The 20,155-nt window shown below is 41.8% G+C and overlaps 1 protein-coding gene across 2 annotated transcripts in view; it reads left to right on the top strand.

Moving 5' to 3' along the window:
- Window positions 1-20,155, top strand: part of PRKDC (protein kinase, DNA-activated, catalytic subunit) — a 184,307-nt gene that overhangs the window by 119,481 nt on the left and 44,671 nt on the right. For both annotated transcript variants that reach the window (XM_003940866.4, XM_003940865.4), the window contains exons 55-67: window positions 1,189-1,362; window positions 2,105-2,203; window positions 4,183-4,390; window positions 5,042-5,231; window positions 6,578-6,778; window positions 8,338-8,450; window positions 9,351-9,482; window positions 11,718-11,897; window positions 13,178-13,383; window positions 15,489-15,627; window positions 17,662-17,850; window positions 18,487-18,711; window positions 19,730-19,838. In XM_003940866.4, the coding sequence (XP_003940915.2) occupies window positions 1,189-1,362; window positions 2,105-2,203; window positions 4,183-4,390; window positions 5,042-5,231; window positions 6,578-6,778; window positions 8,338-8,450; window positions 9,351-9,482; window positions 11,718-11,897; window positions 13,178-13,383; window positions 15,489-15,627; window positions 17,662-17,850; window positions 18,487-18,711; window positions 19,730-19,838 (2,165 nt within the window). The remainder of the gene's footprint in view (window positions 1-1,188; window positions 1,363-2,104; window positions 2,204-4,182; window positions 4,391-5,041; window positions 5,232-6,577; window positions 6,779-8,337; window positions 8,451-9,350; window positions 9,483-11,717; window positions 11,898-13,177; window positions 13,384-15,488; window positions 15,628-17,661; window positions 17,851-18,486; window positions 18,712-19,729; window positions 19,839-20,155) is intronic.

The following is a 20,155-nucleotide window of genomic DNA, read 5'->3' as shown; positions in this document are numbered from 1 at the left end:
CACCTGGAGACTCTGTGCAGGCTTCCCAGCTTCCTCCCTCTTCAGCCCCAGTGCCAGCGTTGTCTCTCTGTCGATGCTGTGTTTTGTTTCCAAAGAGCTCTTCAGAGCATATGGTTTACTCACTATTTTGCTCTGTTTTGCTGGGAGAGGCCCTACTGACTACATCTAGTCAGCAGTCTTGTCTCCCTCCTATGGACGTATTTTTGCATAGCGATGTTATTGATAAATATGCACTGTGTCAGTAACAATGGATGTCACTGTCCTAATATCCTTATATTCACTGAGTATCTACTGTGTGAGGCATTCTGCTGAGTGCTGTAAGGAATAGCTATTTGCCTCATTTAGGGCTCACATTGCACTTAACTTCACTATACAATATGCCACATAGCACTGGAAGTCATTTTAAAAAATAATTTGTTTGCCATTGTTAGGTTTTTCTAAGAATAAGCTTTTTTAACTTTTTCAAGACAGAGTTTCGCTCTTGTTGCCCAGGCTAGAGTGTAATGGCGCAATCTCAGCTCACTGCAACCTCCACCTCATGGGTTTAAGCAAGTCTCCCACCTCAGCCTCCCAAGTAGCTGGGATTACAGGTGTATACCACCATACCTGGCTAATTTTTTTGTCTTTTAAGTAGAGATGAGGTTTCACCATGTAGGTCAGGCTGGTCTGAAACTCTTGACTTGAGATGATCCACCCACCTCGGCCTCCCAAAGTGTTGGGATTACAGGCATGAGTCACCACGCCTGGCCTTAAAAATAAGCTTTTTATCTTGAAGTAACTGTATTTACAGAAAAATTGAGCAATAGTATACATAATTTCAATATAAGCCCTTTACTCGGCTTTCCTCTTTTACATAATCTTGGTAAATTTGTCAAAAGTAAGAAATTAACATTAGAACATTACTATGTACCAAACTAGTCTTTACTTCCGTTTCACCAATTTCCTTCTATTATCCTTTTTCTATTTCAGTGTCCAATGTAGGATAGCACATTGAAGTATTTTGTCTTATATTTAATAATCTGGTCCATGTTTATTTTAAGAATATAAGTTTTATGTAAGTGTAGTATTATCTATTATAACAAAATTTGAAATGACTGAATGGCACAAAGAAGAAAAACTCGCCTGTCATGCTTTGAAAGTACAATAATAAAAATAGTTAAATTTGTGTGTTTTTAAAATCTCTCCCAGAGATGATGAAAGACAAAAAGTATGTTTGGACATAGTTTATAAGGTGATGCCAAAATTAAAACCAGTTGAACTCCGAGAACTTCTGAACCCTGTTGTGGAATTTGTTTCCCATCCTTCTACAACATGTAGGGAACAAATGTATAATATTCTCATGTGGATTCATGACAATTACAGGTAAGCTATAAATTGACTATTTTATTTTTTTTAATTTTTGAATCACAGGTCACTGCTGCCTTGACCTCCTGGGCTCAGTGTATCCTCCCATCTCAACCTCCTGAGTAGCTGGGTCTGTGGGTGTGTGCCAGCATACCTGGCTAATTTTGTTTGTTTTTTGTAGAGACCAGGTTTTGCCTTGTTGCCCGGACACCATTGGCATTTTATATTACCTTTTTAGGGATCATTTGGGTCCAGTCTAGCAATCTGGAACATAATGCATTTTTAAATCATGATTAATAATTAAAACACATTTATTTTAGTATATTGTATCCTTTTAAAAATGCATTTCACATACCTGTGTGAAATAATCAGTGAAAAAGTGTAGTGTTGTGCTAATAAAACCTATTTTCATAGTTGTCCTTTTAAAATCTGGCAAGACTAAGGAAGTGAACTGCCAGGAACCTTACCCTCCAGGAGCACCGGACACTACCACACCACCACAGCTGAGTGTCACAAGACCACTTGGCCTCCTCTGGGCCCATCCTCCTGTTCCACTCTCCTCCTGCTGGGAGCAAGGATGGGTTCTCAAGGCTTGTGTGTGTACACACCCATGATGGGGGCAAGCTGTGATTTGAAGATCTAAAGCCTAACGGGGAAAGCCAGCCTTTTAACATTTAATTCTAGACAGTGTTATTGTAGTTGAACAAAAGGGCTGGAAGAGAGCGTTAATGTTTTGTCATCTTGTTGTTTTCTCAAACAGAGATTCAGAAAGTCAGACAGATAATGACTCCCAGGAAATATTTAAGTTGACAAAAGATGTGCTGATTCAAGGATTGATCGATGAGAACCCTGGACTTCAGTACGTGCTCCCCCTGAATAACTGGGTCGGGACAATTAAATGTTAAGGGTACTGCTTTCTAAGGTAGCATAGAGTATTTCTCAGCAATTTTAGAAATATGTTTGCAGTATTAGCAGTTTTTCTGCTTTCTGCATTTCCTAGTATTTAGTAAAAGTGTATTTTAAAGCACATTATGAAGAGTAAGACTTTAAAATCCTGACAACTTAAAAACACTCTTGAAACAGTGGTGTGGACCAAATGCTGTATGCTACGGCAGTGAGAAAAAGTGTTTCAAAATGAATAGAAAGTCTGTAATGACAATTCCTGTGTTTCCCATTTAGTACACGTACTTAAGATCATGTTGTAAGTCTTAATATTGAAAATGAAGTGTTTGAAACCTTAGAAATGAGAGGAAACCATTAATATTAGTTGTATACAGAAGTGTAAATGTCAATTGTTACCCTCTAAAATGCCTGCCCTGAGTAAGTCAGTTATATGTGTTTCTTACCAGATCCTGACTATATAAGAAGGGGCATAAACTTTTTTTTATTGCTGTAGTTTTTAGAGATGAGGTCTTGCTCTGGCACCCAGGCTGGAGTGCAGGAGTGTAAAGTTGTAGCTCACTGCAACTCCTGGGCTCAGGTGATCCTCCTTCCTCAGCCTTCTGAGTAGCTGGGAACCAGGATCGGCTAATTGTTTATTTTTTGTAAAGATAGGGTCTTGCTATGTTGCCCAAGCTAGTCTTCAGTGCCTGGCCTCAATCCTCCTGCCTTGGTTTCCCAAATTGCTGGGATTGTAAGTGTGAGCACTGTGCCCAGCCTCAATATAAGAAGACACACGCTTTTTATATGTTTCTATATATCACTTGTTTTTCTATTCTGTTACAATTTTAAATTCATGGAGCTTCTTAAAATTGTATTTGGATTTCATATGCGTTTATAAATTATGGGACCTAATTATTTATTTGAGATGGAGTCTCAGAGTGTCACACAGGCTGGAGTGGAATAGCACGATTTGGCTCATTGCAACCTCCACCTCCCAGGTTCAAGTGATTCTCCTGCCTCAGACTCCTGAATAGCTGGAACTACAGGTGCATGCCACCACTCCCGGCTAATTTTTGTTACTTTTAGTAGAGACAGGGTTTCACTGTGTTGGCCAGGCTAGTCTTGAACTCCTGACCTCAGATGATCCACCCACCTTGGCCTGCCAAAGTGCTGGCATTATAGGCGTGAGCTACCATGCCTGGCCCTAATTTGGTATTCAATTAATATAAGTTTTAGGTATTTTATGGCAGTAATTTTTATAGTGAATTGTTTTGGCAAGGCAGTCAAGGATTTCAGTAATTTCTTAAACTTTTTTTTGGTTCCAAATAGTTAATATTATATACTCATCACTGAAAACTTCCCAGGGAATTGAGATAAGAGAATAAAATCACCCAGTTTCTCTCGTCTTGTTAAATATGCTACGTTTTTTTGTGACATTTCCCTCCTTTACTCCTTCAGTGGATATGTTTCATAACTCAGACTATACTTTTTTTTTTTTTTTTTTTTTTTTTTTTTTTGAGAAGTCGTCTCGCTCTCGTCCCGCATGCTGGAGTGCAATGGCGCGATCTTGGTTCACTGCCGCCTCCACCGCCTGGATTCAAGTGCTTCTCCTGCCTCAGCCTCCCTAATAGCTGGGATTACAGACACCTGCCATTACGCCTCACTAATTTTTGTACTTTTAGTAGAGATGGGTTTCACGATTGTTGGACAGGCTGGTCTTGATCTCCTTACCTCAGGTGATCTGCCCACCTCAGCTTCCGAAAGTGCTGGGAATATAGGCGTGAGCCACTGTGCCTGGTGCCAGGATATACTTTAGATAGTGTTGAATGTGGTTTCCCTCTTTGTTAAGCTTCATGTGGGTGAAGAGTTGTGCCTTCTCCACAGGACACCCTGTACAGCACATTCTTTCCCATTTTCCATTGTCTGAGCAGTATACTTTTCCTCTTTGGTTTTCAGATTAATTATTCGAAATTTCTGGAGCCATGAAACTAGGTTACCTTCAAATACCTTGGACCGGTTGCTGGCACTGAATTCCTTATATTCTCCTAAGATAGAAGTGCACTTTTTAAGTTTAGCAACAAATTTTCTGCTTGAAATGACCAGCATGAGCCCAGATTATCCAAACCCCATGTTCGAGCATCCTCTGTCAGAATGCGAATTTCAGGTAATGTGGTCTTCTGTCTCATAGTAGTGAATATTATAAGATTTTCCTGTTCATGAACATTTTTAATAGCTTTCACTGGCTCTTAGCCTTCTCAAATACTCACACATTCTTTTCTGAAGCTCGTGCCTCTGCTCTTCCCACCTGGAGGTCTACAGGCCTCACCCTCTTGGCCTCCACTAGATTTCTCTTCTCAGGATGGCCATTGTTCTCCCTCCCCTCACTCCTCCCAACCCACAGTGGTTGCTGAGTTTGTGCTGTCTCGCAGCAGCCTTAACAGTGGGCATGATGGGCAGGTGTCGGAGAGCTCCTGGGGCAGGGCCCCTCTGTCCCACCCACACACTCAGGATCTGTCCCAATGTTGTGTGTATGTGTGGGTGAGTTGGGTCACTTGGCTTGGGTTGTGGTGCTGAGCATGATATCAGGCCTTTTTATGCAAGCATTAAGAAAGTTGGTTTTCTCCCTCAATACTTTACTGGTTTTTCTAATTGGCAAATCACTTAGTTAAAACTTTTAAATTAGAGAAGGTTCTTCTTCAGCTGCATATGAAGTTATGGTACATATAAGCTGATGGTGCCATTGGATTTTAAATAGAAATATATCAGTGTTCCTACAAAAAGAGCATTACTTCATTCGAAACTTCCTTATATACAGGAATACACCATTGATTCTGACTGGCGTTTCCGAAGTACTGTTCTCACTCCGATGTTTGTGGAGACCCAGGCCTCTCAGGGCACTCTCCAGACCCGTACCCAGGAAGGGTCCCTCTCAGCTCGCTGGTCGACGGCGGGGCAGATAAGGGCCACCCAGCAGCACTATGACTTCACACCGACACAGACTGCAGGTAACAGTAACCCAATCTTCCGGCCATGTATACAGCACTCTGACCTGTGGGCAGCTTCTGTCACAGAGCATTGGCCTTTTGTGAGAGAAGTAAGGGATAATAGCATAAAGCAATAAGAACTCAGGGTAGGTGTCAGTCAAAGGAGGGATTCCTAGGACAGTCAGACTCATGGAAACAGAAAATAGAGTGCTAGGTGCCAGGGGCTGGGAAGGAGGGAAGGGGATTTATAGTTTAACGGGCATAACATTTCAGTTTTGCAAGAGGAAAAGTGCTGTGGAGGCAGGGTGCAGTGACTCATTCCTGTTATCCCAACTGGGGCAGGAGGATCACTTGAGCTCAGGAGTTCTCCACCAGCCTGGGCAACATGGAAAGACCCTGTCTCTACAAAACAGTTTTAAAAATTTAGCCGGGCATGGTGAGACACGCCTTTAGTTAGTTCCAGCTACCTGGAATGCAATGGTGTAATCTTGGCTCACTGCAACCTCCACCTCTCAGGTTCAAGCAACTCCCCTGCCTCAGCCTCCCAAGTAGCTGGGACTACAGGTATGTGCCACCACACCCAGCTAATCTGTTGTATTTTAGTAGAGCTGGAGTTTCACCAGTTTGCCAGGATGGTCTCGATCTTCTGACCTTGTGATCTGCCTACCTTGGCTTCCCAAAGTGCTGGGATTGCAGGCATGAGCCACTGCACCTGGCCTATTTTGCTATAATTTTTCTAGGAAAGAAATGGATTACTTCTGACCAGAAAAACCAGAGAAAGTTGCAGTATATGTATGTTTTGGTTTTGGTTTGGTACAGAAAAACGTGGTGCAGCAAATTTAAGTCGTCTTATTCCCAAAGCAGAGTAGAAGTAAACGAAATTCATGTACTAGATTTATAGCTTATTAAACTGTTCTTTCTCAGATGTTTAACTGCTTCCTTTGATGAGCAAAGTACAAATTGTAAAGTATCTTAATCCTTTTTATAAACCCTTTAACATTTTTCCTTTATGTAATTTTTTTCACATTTTGTTGGTTCTGGAAGTGGGACTAATTTGAATAATCACAGTGGAAATAGTATGACACTAATATTAGAAGTCAGGGGCTCTTAACCTTTTAGTAGATACAAAATGTCATTCCTGTGGTCGGAGCAGGTGGCGTGCTTCTTACTTAACAAATGGGGACACTGAGGTCCGTGAACCCGGTTTTCCTTGGGCCATACCCTGGGACCTGACAGAGCCTCTGCCTAGAGTTGGAGGTGAGCATGGAGGCCTAGGGTGCCACCAGGTGTGTCCTGGTAGGTGGCCCTGCCCCATTTGCAGAGCTGGGTGGTGCTGAGTGCCTGACCACTCTGACTGCATGTTGCAGATGGAAGAAGCTCGTTCGATTGGCTGACCGGGAGCAGCACTGACCCGTTGGCTGACCACACAGGCCCCTCATCTGACTCCTTGCTGTTTGCCCACAAGAGGAGTGAAAGGTCACAGAGAGTACCCTTGAAGTCAGTGGGGCCTGATTTTGGGAAGAAAAGACTGGGCCTTCCAGGGGACGAGGTGGATAACAAAGTGAAAGGTAAGCTGGGTTGCTAAAGTGTGCTTAAAATAGTGTCCCCACTAAATTACTGCAGAACTCAGGTCTGGAGACATTTCTGACTATATCTATGTTTCCTTGTTATTCATAGTCAAGCCCATTAAAATTTAATTCAGTTAATGTTGTCTAGGCACTTAGCATGCTGCAGACGTTGTTTTTTGGGAGTTCCAGAAGAATCCTTCAGTAAGTTATACTCGATCCATTGTTGAGTGACCTTCGGAGCATTAGGGGTGGATGAGGCATTTATAAAGGGGTGATTGTAAGATGAGGTGGAACTAGCAAGCGCATTTTAGGGAGAGAAGGCTTAATCCTAGTGGACAATGGGGAGAGTGTCCGAAGAGACTGGGTAATGGAGGGGCCTTTGAGAGGAGCCTTGGAGCTGGGGGTGCGGGAAGGGAGAGGATGAAAAGGACAGGATGGAGAATTGTCAGGGTGAGCAGGCTCAGAGCAATTCTGTAGTCCAGGTGAAGGGATGCTTTGGGGCCTGCTAGAGTAACGGCAAAGGGTACTGCGAGGCTTTTGGGTGTGGGGGTTTGCATTAAACCCCAGCTTCAGGAAGCAGCCTCGTAATAGATCGAGCAGAGGAAGGCCTGGGACTGAATGGCTTTCCCTGAGAGGTTTATGTGGGGCAGAAGTAGAGTGACAGGGACTGGGAGGCAGAGGCCACAGGCATCAGGACCTGGTCTTGAGAGGCAGACAGTGCCGAGAGGTTGGAAGCAGCTCTTTGTGAGAAGTGCGGCTCTGGGAGGGAGCAAGGGCCCAGAGGAAGGACATGTGCAGAGAGGTAAGGGCCCACGACAGAACCCTAGGGGAACACCAGCAGGGAAGCTCAGCTCTGTGGAAGCAAACTGAGAAGAACTTAGCAGCAAGACGTGCTGCCTTCTTATCTAATCATAGGAACTGAAACACATGCAACATAACATGCTTTACTCCGCCACTCTCTTTCATACTTTTCAGTCGCAAACCTGTGGCCCAAACACAGTTCTCTAAATGGAAACCAGGAGAGGTCAGTGTGGCCCACCTTTTGGCACGTGCTATGAGGTGAAGACGCGCTGGTGGTGGTCATTCAGGTGGAGCTGCCTGGGTGCTGAGAATGGGGTCAGCAGCAGGGAGCTTTCTGGGAGCTGATGGCTCAGTGGCCTGGCGGGGGTGCTGCTGTGGAGCTCCAGGCCTGGTGCCATCCTCCAATGGGGATACTTTGTGAGAATATAGGTCTTTTCTCTGTGGATACTCTCTTTTAAATCATTGTTCTGATGTTGCACACAAGTGTCCTTGTGTTACCCAGAGGCAAAGCACTCCTGGGCGAGGCGAGGCGGGGTGGAGTTTCAGAAGGTGACTGCGTGCCCTCCCCGGGGGGGCGACCTCTGCTAGCAATGCTCATCCACTGCTGAGCAGTTCAGTTGCAGCTGCACTCCCGCTCCCGGTTGCTGCCTCTGCAGCACTTTTAGGTTTTGTCTTTGAGGAAGCCCGAGATGAAAATGAACAAGCGGAGCCAAGTGTCTGGGCAGCCGGGAGTAACTGGACTTCCTTTCCCTCTCCAGGTGTGGCTGGCCGGGTAGACCTACTGCGCCTGCGCAGACGGTTTCTGAGGGACCAGGAGAGGCTCAATCTGATTTATGCCAGAAAAGGCCTTGCTGAGCAAAAACGAGAGAAGGTTTGTATTGTCAAGAATTTGGTCAGAACAATGCAGTTTCTGTCACAGGATACCGATGAAGTGAACAGGCTTCTGCCAGACACTGGCTCTAGAGTTGCCTGCAAACCAGGTGGTGGAGCTGCTCCAAGCTGGCCTCCTGGGGCTCACCCGTGGGGATGCACCCCCTGTGGCTCCCTGGTGAAGGTGTGCGAGTGCTGTTCCATAGTCTCCTTGGGTGGAAGCGGGGCCTGCAGCCGTTCCTGGGATCAGACCGGCCCTACCTCAAGGCCCATGCCCTGGCAGGGCTTCACTGGGCCTCCTCTCAGGTGCTGGGACCCACAGTAGCCACAGTGTCCATTCCTTCTAGAAATATGTCAGTAGGATGCATTTGTAAGAAGGGTAGGACGGAAGTGCTCCAGTTCAGTACCAGCCACTGCAACAGGAGTTGCTCTGTCCATATCTGGGTGTGAAGGTTTGAAGGGCGGTGCTGTGCCGGCCCTTTCCCCCAGCCCTGCTGCCCAGTCATCCTTGGGGAGCCTGGGGTCTCCTGGGCAGCGCCCCCTGGGCTCTGTAGCTGCCCAGGGGCAGAGGTGGCCCGAGGGCAGGCCCTGAGGCGGAGTGGCCGCTAGCTGCCAGCTGGCCCTGCATTAAGTCAAATTTTCTGATTTTTATTCAGATTACTCTATAGTGGATATGTAGATAGCCTTTCCACTGCTTGTTGTGCAGTGATTTTTTTTTTTGGGGGGGGCGGGGTGCAGTGTCTGCCCTAGTCAGTACAGCAGAGTGACTGAGCCTCAGTGAGCAGCAGTTCCCACTGCTTGCCTTTATGGTTTCAGGGATCCTGGCGGCCTCATAGTTCATGCAAGACTGGTTTCCTTCAATGAGAAAGCTCATCATCATCTTTGGTTCTGGTACTTATAGGAAATCAGGAGCGAGTTAAAAATGAAGCAGGACGCCCAGGTCATTCTGTACAGAAGCTACCGGCACGGCGACCTTCCTGACATTCAGATCAAGCACAGCAGCCTCATCACCCCCTTGCAGGCGGTAGCCCAGGTTGGTCCTTGCCACTGCATTTTCCGTTGACAAGTTAAAATCTCTGTTTACAGTTTAGGGGTCTGCCTATGTGAGGAAACTTGGGTTAGACTCTCCTGCAACATAGTTGAGGTGTTTGTTTGTCCTCCACAGTGGACTTGGTGTAAAGACCTTGCTCCAAGTCCTGGCTCTGCCATTTTCCAGTTCCATGACTTATTTACACATGCTGAGATTCAAACTGAGATCATCAGTGCTGAAGACATTGTCTATTGATTACCACTGCATTTGTTTGAACAGAGGGATCATAAATGAACAAATTTATTCCTAGCTCTCAGGAATCATTGGATTGTAGACATGGAAACCTGTCCACTATGTGCTACATAAAAACAGCAGGTTACCAAACATATACTGTGTAAAAGTGTGCACATTAGTGAAAGACAGGTGCCAGTGACTAATCTCTTTACGGTATAATTATGGGTGATATTTATTTTCTTTTTTCCTAAACCACATTTTCTGGGTGCACTGTTCTGTTCTATTGGTCTGTGTGTCTGTTTTTGTACCAGTACCATGCTGTTTTGGTTACTGCAGCTTTGTAGTATAGTTTGAAGTTGGGTAGTACAGTGCTTCCAGTTTTGTTCTTTTTGCTTAGGATCGCTTTGGCTATTCGGGCTCTTTTTTGGTTCTATATGAATTTTAGAATAGTTTTTTTCTAATTCTGTGATAAATGATGTTGGTAGTTTGATAGAATTAGCATTGACCCTGTAGATTGCCTTGAGCAGAAGGGACATTTACCGATATTGATTCTTTTAATCTGTGAATATGGAATATATTTTCATTTATTTGTGTCATCTCTGATTACTTTCATCAGTGTTTTTTAGTTCTCCTTGTAGCGATCTTTCACCTTCTTGATTAAGCATATTCCTAGGTATTTTATTCTTTCTGTGGCTGTTATAAATGAGATTGTTTCTGACTTAGCCATACTTTCTAAAATTTTATATAATAATCACTAGAACTTCTTATAACGATAAATATATTACTTAAAACAAACAATAGGGAATAAATCAAATTTGTATGTTTTAGTCACAGTTTTCATCAAGTAATTTTTTTGTATTTGATAGATTTATTTTTTAAAAATATTAAGTGTAATCTTAAATCAGTAGAATTTCACAGTAAACTTTTCAAGTATTTAATTTTTGGCTGTGGTAACTAAGTGTAAACTGTTGTGCTTTTAATGTTCTTTTCAACAATATGCAGAAATCACACTAGAACATTCATTTAATGTAATTTGTTCATAAAACATCAAAAATGGATTACTATTATATCGTAAACATTATTAAAATAGATCTCAGACATGAAAAAAGAACACGATTCCAGAAAGCAGCACAAGTCTCACCTCCTTTAGAGGCAAACAGGTAGTAAAATTATAGTAAATTAACAAAAAGATATTAACAGAATTTATCTGTCAATTATAATATGATAGAAAACTTTTTAACAGGGAAGATTTCTAGAAGGTTACACAAAGTAATTTTTAAACTTTATCCATGCGTACATGCCTCCATTTAGCGAAGATAGACACTATATGCTAGGAACTGTTCTTGGTACTGATGTCACAGCATGAATACATAAAGGGTAGTATCCTGTGGCTGTGAGGGTTAGGGCTGTAAAATGAGTAGGCAGCATGCTGTTTGAGGGAGCTGATGCTCAGAAGGAGCCTCTAATGGTTTCAACAGTTTTAAATGGTCAGGTAGTGTGGGACCTTGCAAATTAACACTGGCATTTTGTTTAAGCTTATCAGTTATTTTAAGCTTTACCGTGATGTTGACAGGAGGAAAATACCTAAACATTTAACCTTTCTCTGAGGTTTTATGGAGTGCTGCACTAAGCACTGGTGGTGCGTCATCTGGGCTCATCTTCCCCACAGCCCACTGTGGTGTGCTCTGGTGCCTCCCATTTAGAGATTAGAGACCAGACTCAACTCAGGAGAGAAGCTGTTTCATTATTCTGTATGATTAAGCCAGCTTTTAAATTCACCTCTCTGGGCCAAAAGTCCATGTTTCCGTAACATATATCGAATATATATTTGGTTAAATTCCAAATGCTCCCCTTGTCAATGCCTGTTAAATCTTTTTAAATAGAGTTGAGAGGTATAATAGATGTGTTTGCAACAGTTTGTATTTTCCAAGGTCTGATAATATTGGTGATTTATAGCATTTTTGCTTCAGATCCTAATTTGTCTTTGTTTTGAATTTTTTACAGAGAGACCCAATAATTGCAAAACTGCTTTTTAGCAGCTTGTTTTCTGGAATTTTGAAGGAGATGGATAAATTTAAGACACTGTCTGAAAAAAACATCATCACTCAAAAGTTGCTCCAAGACTTCAGTCGTTTTCTTAATACCTCTTTCTCTTTCTTTCCACCTTTTGTCTCTTGCATCCAGGTAAAGTCTGCACAACCTTCATCAAATACAGTGTCTTCCGTGGCTTCACATGGTCATGTCGTCATCATTGTGTTTCCAGTGTTGAAAATCTTGATAACCTAGTGTTTAACAGAGTAGATGTACTGTTTGGGTTACTGCTTCCCAAATGGGTAGATGTGACTTATGTCCCGTCCGTCTCCCTCCCCCGACCCCCGAAAAAATGATATGTGACAGAATAACCAAAAATCAAACTTGTCATGTTTTATTTTGTAGTAAGCCAGTCCCCTCAGTGTTTTTGATGAAACCCTTCATTTGTTTAATTGTTTTTCCGTATGCAGTATTTCACCAAATTCTTTCCTGCCTTCTGATTGCTGTCAAAAGGTGTTGACTGAGAACACGCGTGGCTTTATTCTAGGTGGTTGGGCCACATCAGTGAAAAGGCAAAAATTCCTGCCCTCCTGACCTTACATTCTATTAACAGATAGGTGATAGGCAACCCACAGGGAGGTGTAGAACTGGACATTAGGTAGTAGTAAGGCTCATAGTACTTGAGTAATAGGGAATTATTAAAGCAGTGTTAGGTAGTAATGAAGCAGGTAAGCAGGTACCTCTTGATGGGGTGGGGTATATGTGCCTGGATGCAGTGGTCCAAGAAGTCCTTTCGAGAGGAACACAGTCTGATCAGAAAATCTAATGTGACATTGAGTTACTACTTACATACATTTGTCAGAAGATTATTTTTCATGTTAGAAATGTTTTCTTTGCCAAAGTATGGATTATATCAAATTCCCTCATAGAAAATCTTTTTGATTCATTTTAGTATTTTTGTATCTAGTTACCTTTTCTGAAGTAATTGCTAATTTATATAATATTGTTTATTGGTAGTATTGGTTTACAAACTAATTGGGTAATGCTTTTCTGAGATGAAATTGTTTTCCTGTTTTATCCTTTTTGATATAACATGAAGCTGTCGGTATAAATTTCTTTTATACATTAGCTCTGTTTTTTATTGGTTTCTGATTTTTGTGGGTGTGGGTGTGTAAAATCTTCAGATTTTGGTAGTGCTTTTCTTGCTTTAAATTGATCCCTGCATTGGAAGTGTAAGATTAAAAGGTTATTTCCACCTTTGAACAAATTGAATATTGTGGGAAAATGTGTTTAATAGAGTTACAGGGCAAAACTTCTGGTGATATCACTACTTATATTGGTGCCTATTATGTTTAGTAAAGTGTGTTTCTCCTTATGAAGACATGGTCCAAGTACCACAGGCTAAACAGCTGCTTGTGTGTGTGGTTTCACAGGACATCAGCTGCCAGCATGCAGCCCTGCTGAGCGTCGACCCTGCAGCTGTGAGTGCCAGCTGCCTGGCCAGCCTACAGCAACCTGTGGGCATTCGCCTGCTGGAGGAGGCTCTGCTCCGCCTGCTGCCCTCTGAGCTGCCGGCCAAGCGAGTCCGCGGGAAGGCCCGCCTTCCTCCTGATGTCCTTAGATGGGTGGAGCTTGCTAAGTAAGTTTGAGGTCGAGCACTCTTGGGAGCACAATAGGTTTGACCAAAGGAATACAGAAAACTTCCACTTGGCTTCATTTGGCAAAAAATGAACTAATACAGTTGATAGTATCACTAATGTGAAATTAAAAAAAAAAGTCTTTCAGGCTGATAACCATTCTCAAAATCAAGAACAGTTGCCATAACAAGCAATGTCTTGCTCAGGGAAAGAGAATATTGTTTAAACCTGCTGATTTCTTTCAGTATACAATCTTTTGGACTCAGTATTATTCACCAAGTTTAGTTTCCTATAAAGTGTGGCTGTGAATCATAGTTCCTAATATTTTATGTTTTTTCCTGCTTCACTACACTGAATAAAGGATGATTTCATATTTTCAGCAGGACTGAACATTTTAGAAAGATTTTAATTCAGTTACTTTATTTGGGAAAAACAGATTCCATGTTCTAGTTATGCCATTTTGCATTATGTCTGATTCTTCCCTTCCTATGATCTCGTACCCTCCTTCTGAGGAGGCTGTTAGAGTAAGGTTGAAATTTAACTTGAACTTCATTTTGTAGTGCAGATTTTTAGAGCTTTAAGTTCTAGGAGAAAAGATAGGAAAAGTAGGGGAGGGGAGTCCTTGTGCTTTCCTGCTGTTTTGTACTTGTTCACGTCTTTCGTGACTGAGCACTGCGTGTGTAAGGTGCTGTTGTACCAGGCACCGAAGAGACATGAAGTTGGATTACAGACACTGATCACAGACTCACAAAACTAGCATCTAGTAGGAAGTGTGTGTCCTTTACACATAACTAATCATAATTGAAGCAGGAGATTGTCAGCACTGAGAGACAAGATAAAATGCAGGGCCATTCAGAGAGGGCCTCTGAGCTATGCTGATTTTACCCAGGAGCCAGTTTTCTTTTATTGCTTCAGGTATGTATGTGAACGGGAAGTTACACCTTGTATGTTTACTGTTTCCAGGAGTGATAAACACATAGAATATGTATTTGCTAGGTAAATGGAGCAAACAACTTTTAAGGGCCTAAATTTTAAACATTTTTTCCTAACTGTATTAAATACATTTTCATACTTTTGTGATATTTTTGCATTCCTTGCAGAGCATTGTGAACCTAGTCTACCTTTTTTTTTTTTTCGGATACATCATGGCCATTGTTTTGACCATGTTATAGTGAACATAATCCAGGGACCTGGGAACCAGTATGGAGGTACATGGGGTGATCTCCTTCCTGAGTCTGTGCAGAATGTAACTCTCTGTCTTCCCTGACACTGGGGCCATGAGCTGCTGCTCTACCACCTGTCTACCCACCCACCTTTGCTACTGATTTATTACCCCCAACCCTCTGTAATCAGGACAGTAAGAGAGCCACGTCTAGTAGATTTTATCAAATTCAGAATCCATAAGCTCTAGGAGAGAGCCTGTAGGGCTCTTTTGATGTAAATAGAAGAGACTTAGTAGCCAGAAGGGAACTGAAGAGCCGGCGAACTAAGGAGGGAGCAGTTCTTGACTGGCTGGTTTAGGAAGAGATAACATTTGGGGTGAGACTGCAAGATGCAAATAAATTACCTGGAGGAGGAGAACAAACCTAATAAACACTTCGAGAATATCATGAATTGGGAAGCTTGATTGAAAGGGTCAAGCCAGGATTGTTAAAGAGATGAATGAATGCTCTAACAAATTGAGATGGTCCATGGAACATGGATTAAACATGGCACCAGAGTCAGGATTATTTTTTATTTGCTTCTGGGTTCTATGGGCTAGACAAGGATTCAGAATGGGTCACCTACAAATGTTATAATGGATTAATACTAGAGAAGCTTATGTAATAAAACATTTTATACACTGTGAACCTTTGATATTTTCAGATTCCACTTAAATGCACATCAGAATAATTTCTGCCTTATGTATGACTAAAGTTATAAAACCTAAGGGTTACTTCACAGTTTCTTAAATTTTATATTTTTATCAGAATTAAAGTGACATTTTATGTCTCTTCTTTTGTTATTTGTAATGTATGGCAACTTGATTTACTGTCATTTCATTAGAATAAATAATTTCAAAATACCATGGTGTTCATTGATTTGGCCTTTTTGATTTGTTTCGTAGGCTTTATAGATCAATTGGAGAATATGATGTCCTCCGCGGTATTTTTAGCAGTGAGATAGGAACAAAGGAAATCAGTCAGAATGCATTATTAGCAGAAGCCAGAAGTGATTATTCTGAAGCTGCTAAGCAGTATGATGAGGTAAGATTGATCTCTGGCAAATATGGCACTTAATTCAACGCTTTTATTCTCTGCTCAGCTATGACTTTAGGCAAAACAAGGTACAGCAGATCTGCGAATAACGTTGTTTGGTTTAATGTCTTTTCATTATAATGTTGATGAGGGAGAAAATTGGTTTCATTATAGGGTCACTTAAGTGAGGACCTACTGTACTATGAAATTGTATGATATTATTTCTCTGTCTACTCTTATACAGTTTCTATTTGAATAGGTTGTTTTCTTTCAATTAGTTAAAAAAAAATTATAAAGAAGTTGTATTAGGCTGTTCTTACATTTCTATAGAGAAATGCCTGACTGGGTAATTTATAAAGAAAAGAGGTTTAATTGGGTCACAGTTCCAGAGGCTGCACAGGAAGTATGGTGCTGGCATCTGCTTGCTTCAGGGGAGACTTGGGGAGTTTTACTCAGTGGTAGAAGGCGAAGCAGAGCAGGCACTTCACATGGTGAAAGGCAAGAGAGAGAAAGTTGCTGGGGGGTGCCGCATACTTTTATTTATTTAGAAACAGGGCCTCATTCTGTCACCCAGGCTGGAGTGCAGTGGCACGATCATGGCTCACTGCAGCCTTGATCTCCTCCCAGACTCCAGCGATCTCCCATCTCAGCTACCTGAGTAGCTGGGACTACAGGCATACACCAATGTGCCCAGCTAATTTTAATTGTGTGTGTGTGTGTGTGTGTGTGTGTGTGTGAGAGAGAGAGAGAGAGAGAGAGAGAGAGAGAGAGAGAGAGACAGACTTTCTCTTTTGCCCAGGCTAGAGTGCAGTGGTGCAATCTTGGCTCACTGCAACCTCTGCCCTCCAGTTTCAAGTGGTTCTCCTGCCTCGTCCTCCTGTGTAGCTGGGATTACAGGGGCACGCCACCATGGCTAATTTTTTGTATTTTTAGTAGAGACAGGTTTTCACCATGCTGGTCAGGCTGGTCTCGAACTCCTGGCCTGGTGATCTGCCCACCTCAGCCTCCCAAAATGCTGGAATAACAGACGTGAGCCACTGCACCCAGCCTTAAAATTTTTTTGTAGCGTCAAGGTGTCACTATGTTGCCCAGGCTGGCTGGGAACTCCTGAGCTCAAGCCATCATGCCTGAATCTCCGAAAGTGCTACAACCACTCATCACCATGGGAAAGACTCACTCTATTCATGAGGAATCTGCCCCCATTGATCCAAACAGACCCTACCTCTGACATTGAGGATTACATTTTAACATGAGGTTTAGGTGGGGACACATATCCAAATTATATCAGAGGTAAAGAAGAATTTGGGAAGATGTCTGTAAGTTGAATTTTGTGCATTTTGTCAGTGGCTATTCAAGTGTAGGTATTGAAATTCAGAATCTGTGACCTGTGAGACTCTACAATGAGCAGTTCAGGTTTTAAAATCCTCTACAATTTTCTACAAATGTCCTATATTCTAATTTTATGTTCTAAGAACTTGTCTTCAGTCTTACTAATTGGTTTCATTGATAACTTTCTCAGAGAAATGACTTCCTCCTGGTTAGGGTTTTTTTGTATTGTTTTGTTTTGTTTCTCCCAAAACAGGATCTCACTCTTGTCACTCAGGCTGCAGTGCAGTGGCATGATCTCAGCTCACTGCAGCCTCACCCTCCTGGGCCCAGGTGATCCTCCCACCTCGGCCTTCCAAGTAGCTGGGACTATAGGTGCTTGCCATCAAACCTGGCTTATTTTTGTATTTTTTTGTAGAGACAGGGTTAAGCAGTGTTGCCAAGGCTGGTCTCAAACTCCTGGACTCAGGTAATCTACCTTCCTCAGCCTTCCACAGTGCTGGGAACACAGGCGTGGGTCAGCGCACCTAGCTGGGTTTTTTTAGTCATTTAGTACTGTAGGATTCCTTTCGGTGATTTTTCCATTCAGTGTTACTCTGAATGGCTTCTCTGAAAAGGATTGTTTTTAATGTGATTGTTGTATTTCCCCATTTTACATGTTTTCATTGGTATTCTTTCCAAATTTGTAAAATAATTTTATCAACTTTTATATACCAGGCTCTCAATAAACAAGACTGGGTAGATGGTGAGCCCACAGAAGCCGAGAAGGATTTTTGGGAACTTGCATCCCTTGACTGTTACAACCATCTTGCTGAGTGGAAGTCGCTTGAGTACTGTTCTACAGCCAGTGTAGACAGTGAGAACCCTCCAGACCTAAACAAAATCTGGAGTGAACCATTTTATCAGGTGGGTAAAATTATTTTTAAGTAATTGAATAAATATTTTAGATAGGTGTTTTCTAGTTAACAAAGTTGTTTAAAACGTTTGAAAAACAAGGTAGTTGTTGTGAAGCATTAGGGTAGTTACATGACCTGACTCCACCTATAAACCTCAGAGTATTGTCAAATGTCTTATCACTTTTAGCTTTTCCAAATGAATGCAATGCATTTTAAAATAAGTATTAACATTCCTGGTATGACTACATGGTAGAATATTTCCTGTTGTCTCTTATATTACAAGAAGTTGCCCTGGATCACTGGCTACACATAGCTCCTGGGACAAGCTGCTTTCCTGGTTTTTCCACACCAAACCTATCCTGACTGTGCTTGTAAATTCCTCAGTTTGTGTGTAACATCCAAATCATCTTCCAGCTAAAAGTAGTTACCATTTTGTGTAGATGTTCCTGTATGTTTTTTGGTTACGAAACAAGCTATTTTAGATGAATTTGTTTTAAAAGTTGGAGTTGTTTCAGACATCAAACGTCATCACTTTGACTCTAAATATTGACCTGTAAAAGTGTGGGAAAGAATATTATAGGAATAAAATAATTAGACATACTCAAATTGGCTTTCTGAAGTTACAGGTATCTTTTATGTTCCTCAGGAGACATATCTACCTTACATGGTCCGCAGCAAGCTGAAGCTGCTGCTCCAAGGAGAGGCTGACCAGTCCCTGCTGACATTTATTGACAAAGCTATGCACGGGGAACTCCAGAAGGTGATTCTAGAGCTTCATTACAGTCAGGAGATGAGTCTGCTCTACCTCTTGCAAGATGATGTTGACAGAGCCAAATACTACATTCAAAATGGCATTCAGAGTTTTATGCAGGTAATACTATATGTTATTATAATAATGTAGATCTAGCTGAAATATACCATTTTTAGGATGTATTTAAAACTCAGTAAATTCATGGGAGAAAAAAACAAAAATTTTCAAGTACTTGTTTTTTTTTTTTTTTTTTTTTTTTTTTTTTGAGACTGAATTTTGCTCTTGTTGCCTAGGCTGGAGTGCCGTGCTGCAGTCTGGGCTCATTGCAACCTCGGCTTCCCGGGTTCAAGTGATCCTCCTGCCTCAGCCTCCCGGGTAGCTGGGATTACAGGTGCCCAGCTAATTTTTGCATTTTTAGCAGAGATGGGGTTTTACCATGTTGGCTAGGCTGGTCTTTACCTCCTGACCTCAGGTGATTCACCTACCTCAGTTTTCCAAAGTGCTGGGATTGCAGGCGTGAGCCACCACTCCTGGCCGAGAGTAGGCTTCTCCATTTATGGTAGTGGAATGGAAGATTGGCTGCTTTGTGTAGAAGAGCAGGGGTTGGTCTTCCCTGATTGTTTCCTGCCACCCTCTCATTCCTTTTTGCTTTTCTGAGGCATTTGTTTGTAAGTCAATGTCTTATATAGGGTTTATTAATAACATTTAGCATAGGTTAGTGACATTAAGCATAGAAACTTATTCATTTGTTGCTTTCATTTTTGTTTAATATGTTGAGGTTGATTAGCACACTGGAGGAAATTTATGAAAAAGAGAATTGGCTTCTGTAGTCAGCAGTATTACATGATAGGACGTTGGGATTATTAAAACTTGGTTGCAAGTCAAGGCAGTGATAACCTGATGATGTCAGTTTTACTCATTTTATTTTCCCAAAATGTGATTGAAACCTTAAATTATTTTTTAAAAATTTAAACTGTTTGTTAACTGTATCTGTGACCTAATTATTAACCATTCTGAGGCACATTGGGTAATTATCATATTTATAGAACAATTGCTGTATTTCTTATATTAGAGGACTATTAAAAATTTAAAGTCACAACTTGATTTATTACATGGCATTTGCCTTTTTTTCTTTTAGAATTATTCTAGTATTGATGTCCTCTTACACCGAAGTAGACTTACCAAATTGCAGTCTGTACAAGCTTTAACAGAAATTCAGGAGTTCATTAGCTTTATAAGCAAACAAGGTAATTTTTAAAATCTGTCATTTTTTTTCATTTCTAATTGTGGAAGAGTTTTAGCATGTAAAGTTTTTTCTGCTTAGTGAAAGTGCTTGTTTCTTAATGTATGGGTTGTAAACACCATTGAATTTCCTCTATAAATATATATTTTCAGATCATTGAAAGAAATGTTTAAAATGGTCAGCAGTGGCCTAGGCACCAGGGATACAAAGTGAAAGAAAACATGCTCCCTACATTAATGAAGCTTTTGCAGTAGCTGGAGGACTCCAGAGGATACCTGCCCACAAGGGTGGCAGGGCCTGCCCTACCAGAGGGGTTGCAGG

The sequence above is a fragment of the Saimiri boliviensis genome, chromosome 15 (assembly GCF_048565385.1).
Source record: "Saimiri boliviensis isolate mSaiBol1 chromosome 15, mSaiBol1.pri, whole genome shotgun sequence".
Classification (NCBI taxonomy): domain Eukaryota; kingdom Metazoa; phylum Chordata; class Mammalia; order Primates; family Cebidae; genus Saimiri; species Saimiri boliviensis.
Note: the sequence above shows the minus strand (reverse complement) of the source record. Positions and strands in the feature narration are given on the sequence as shown.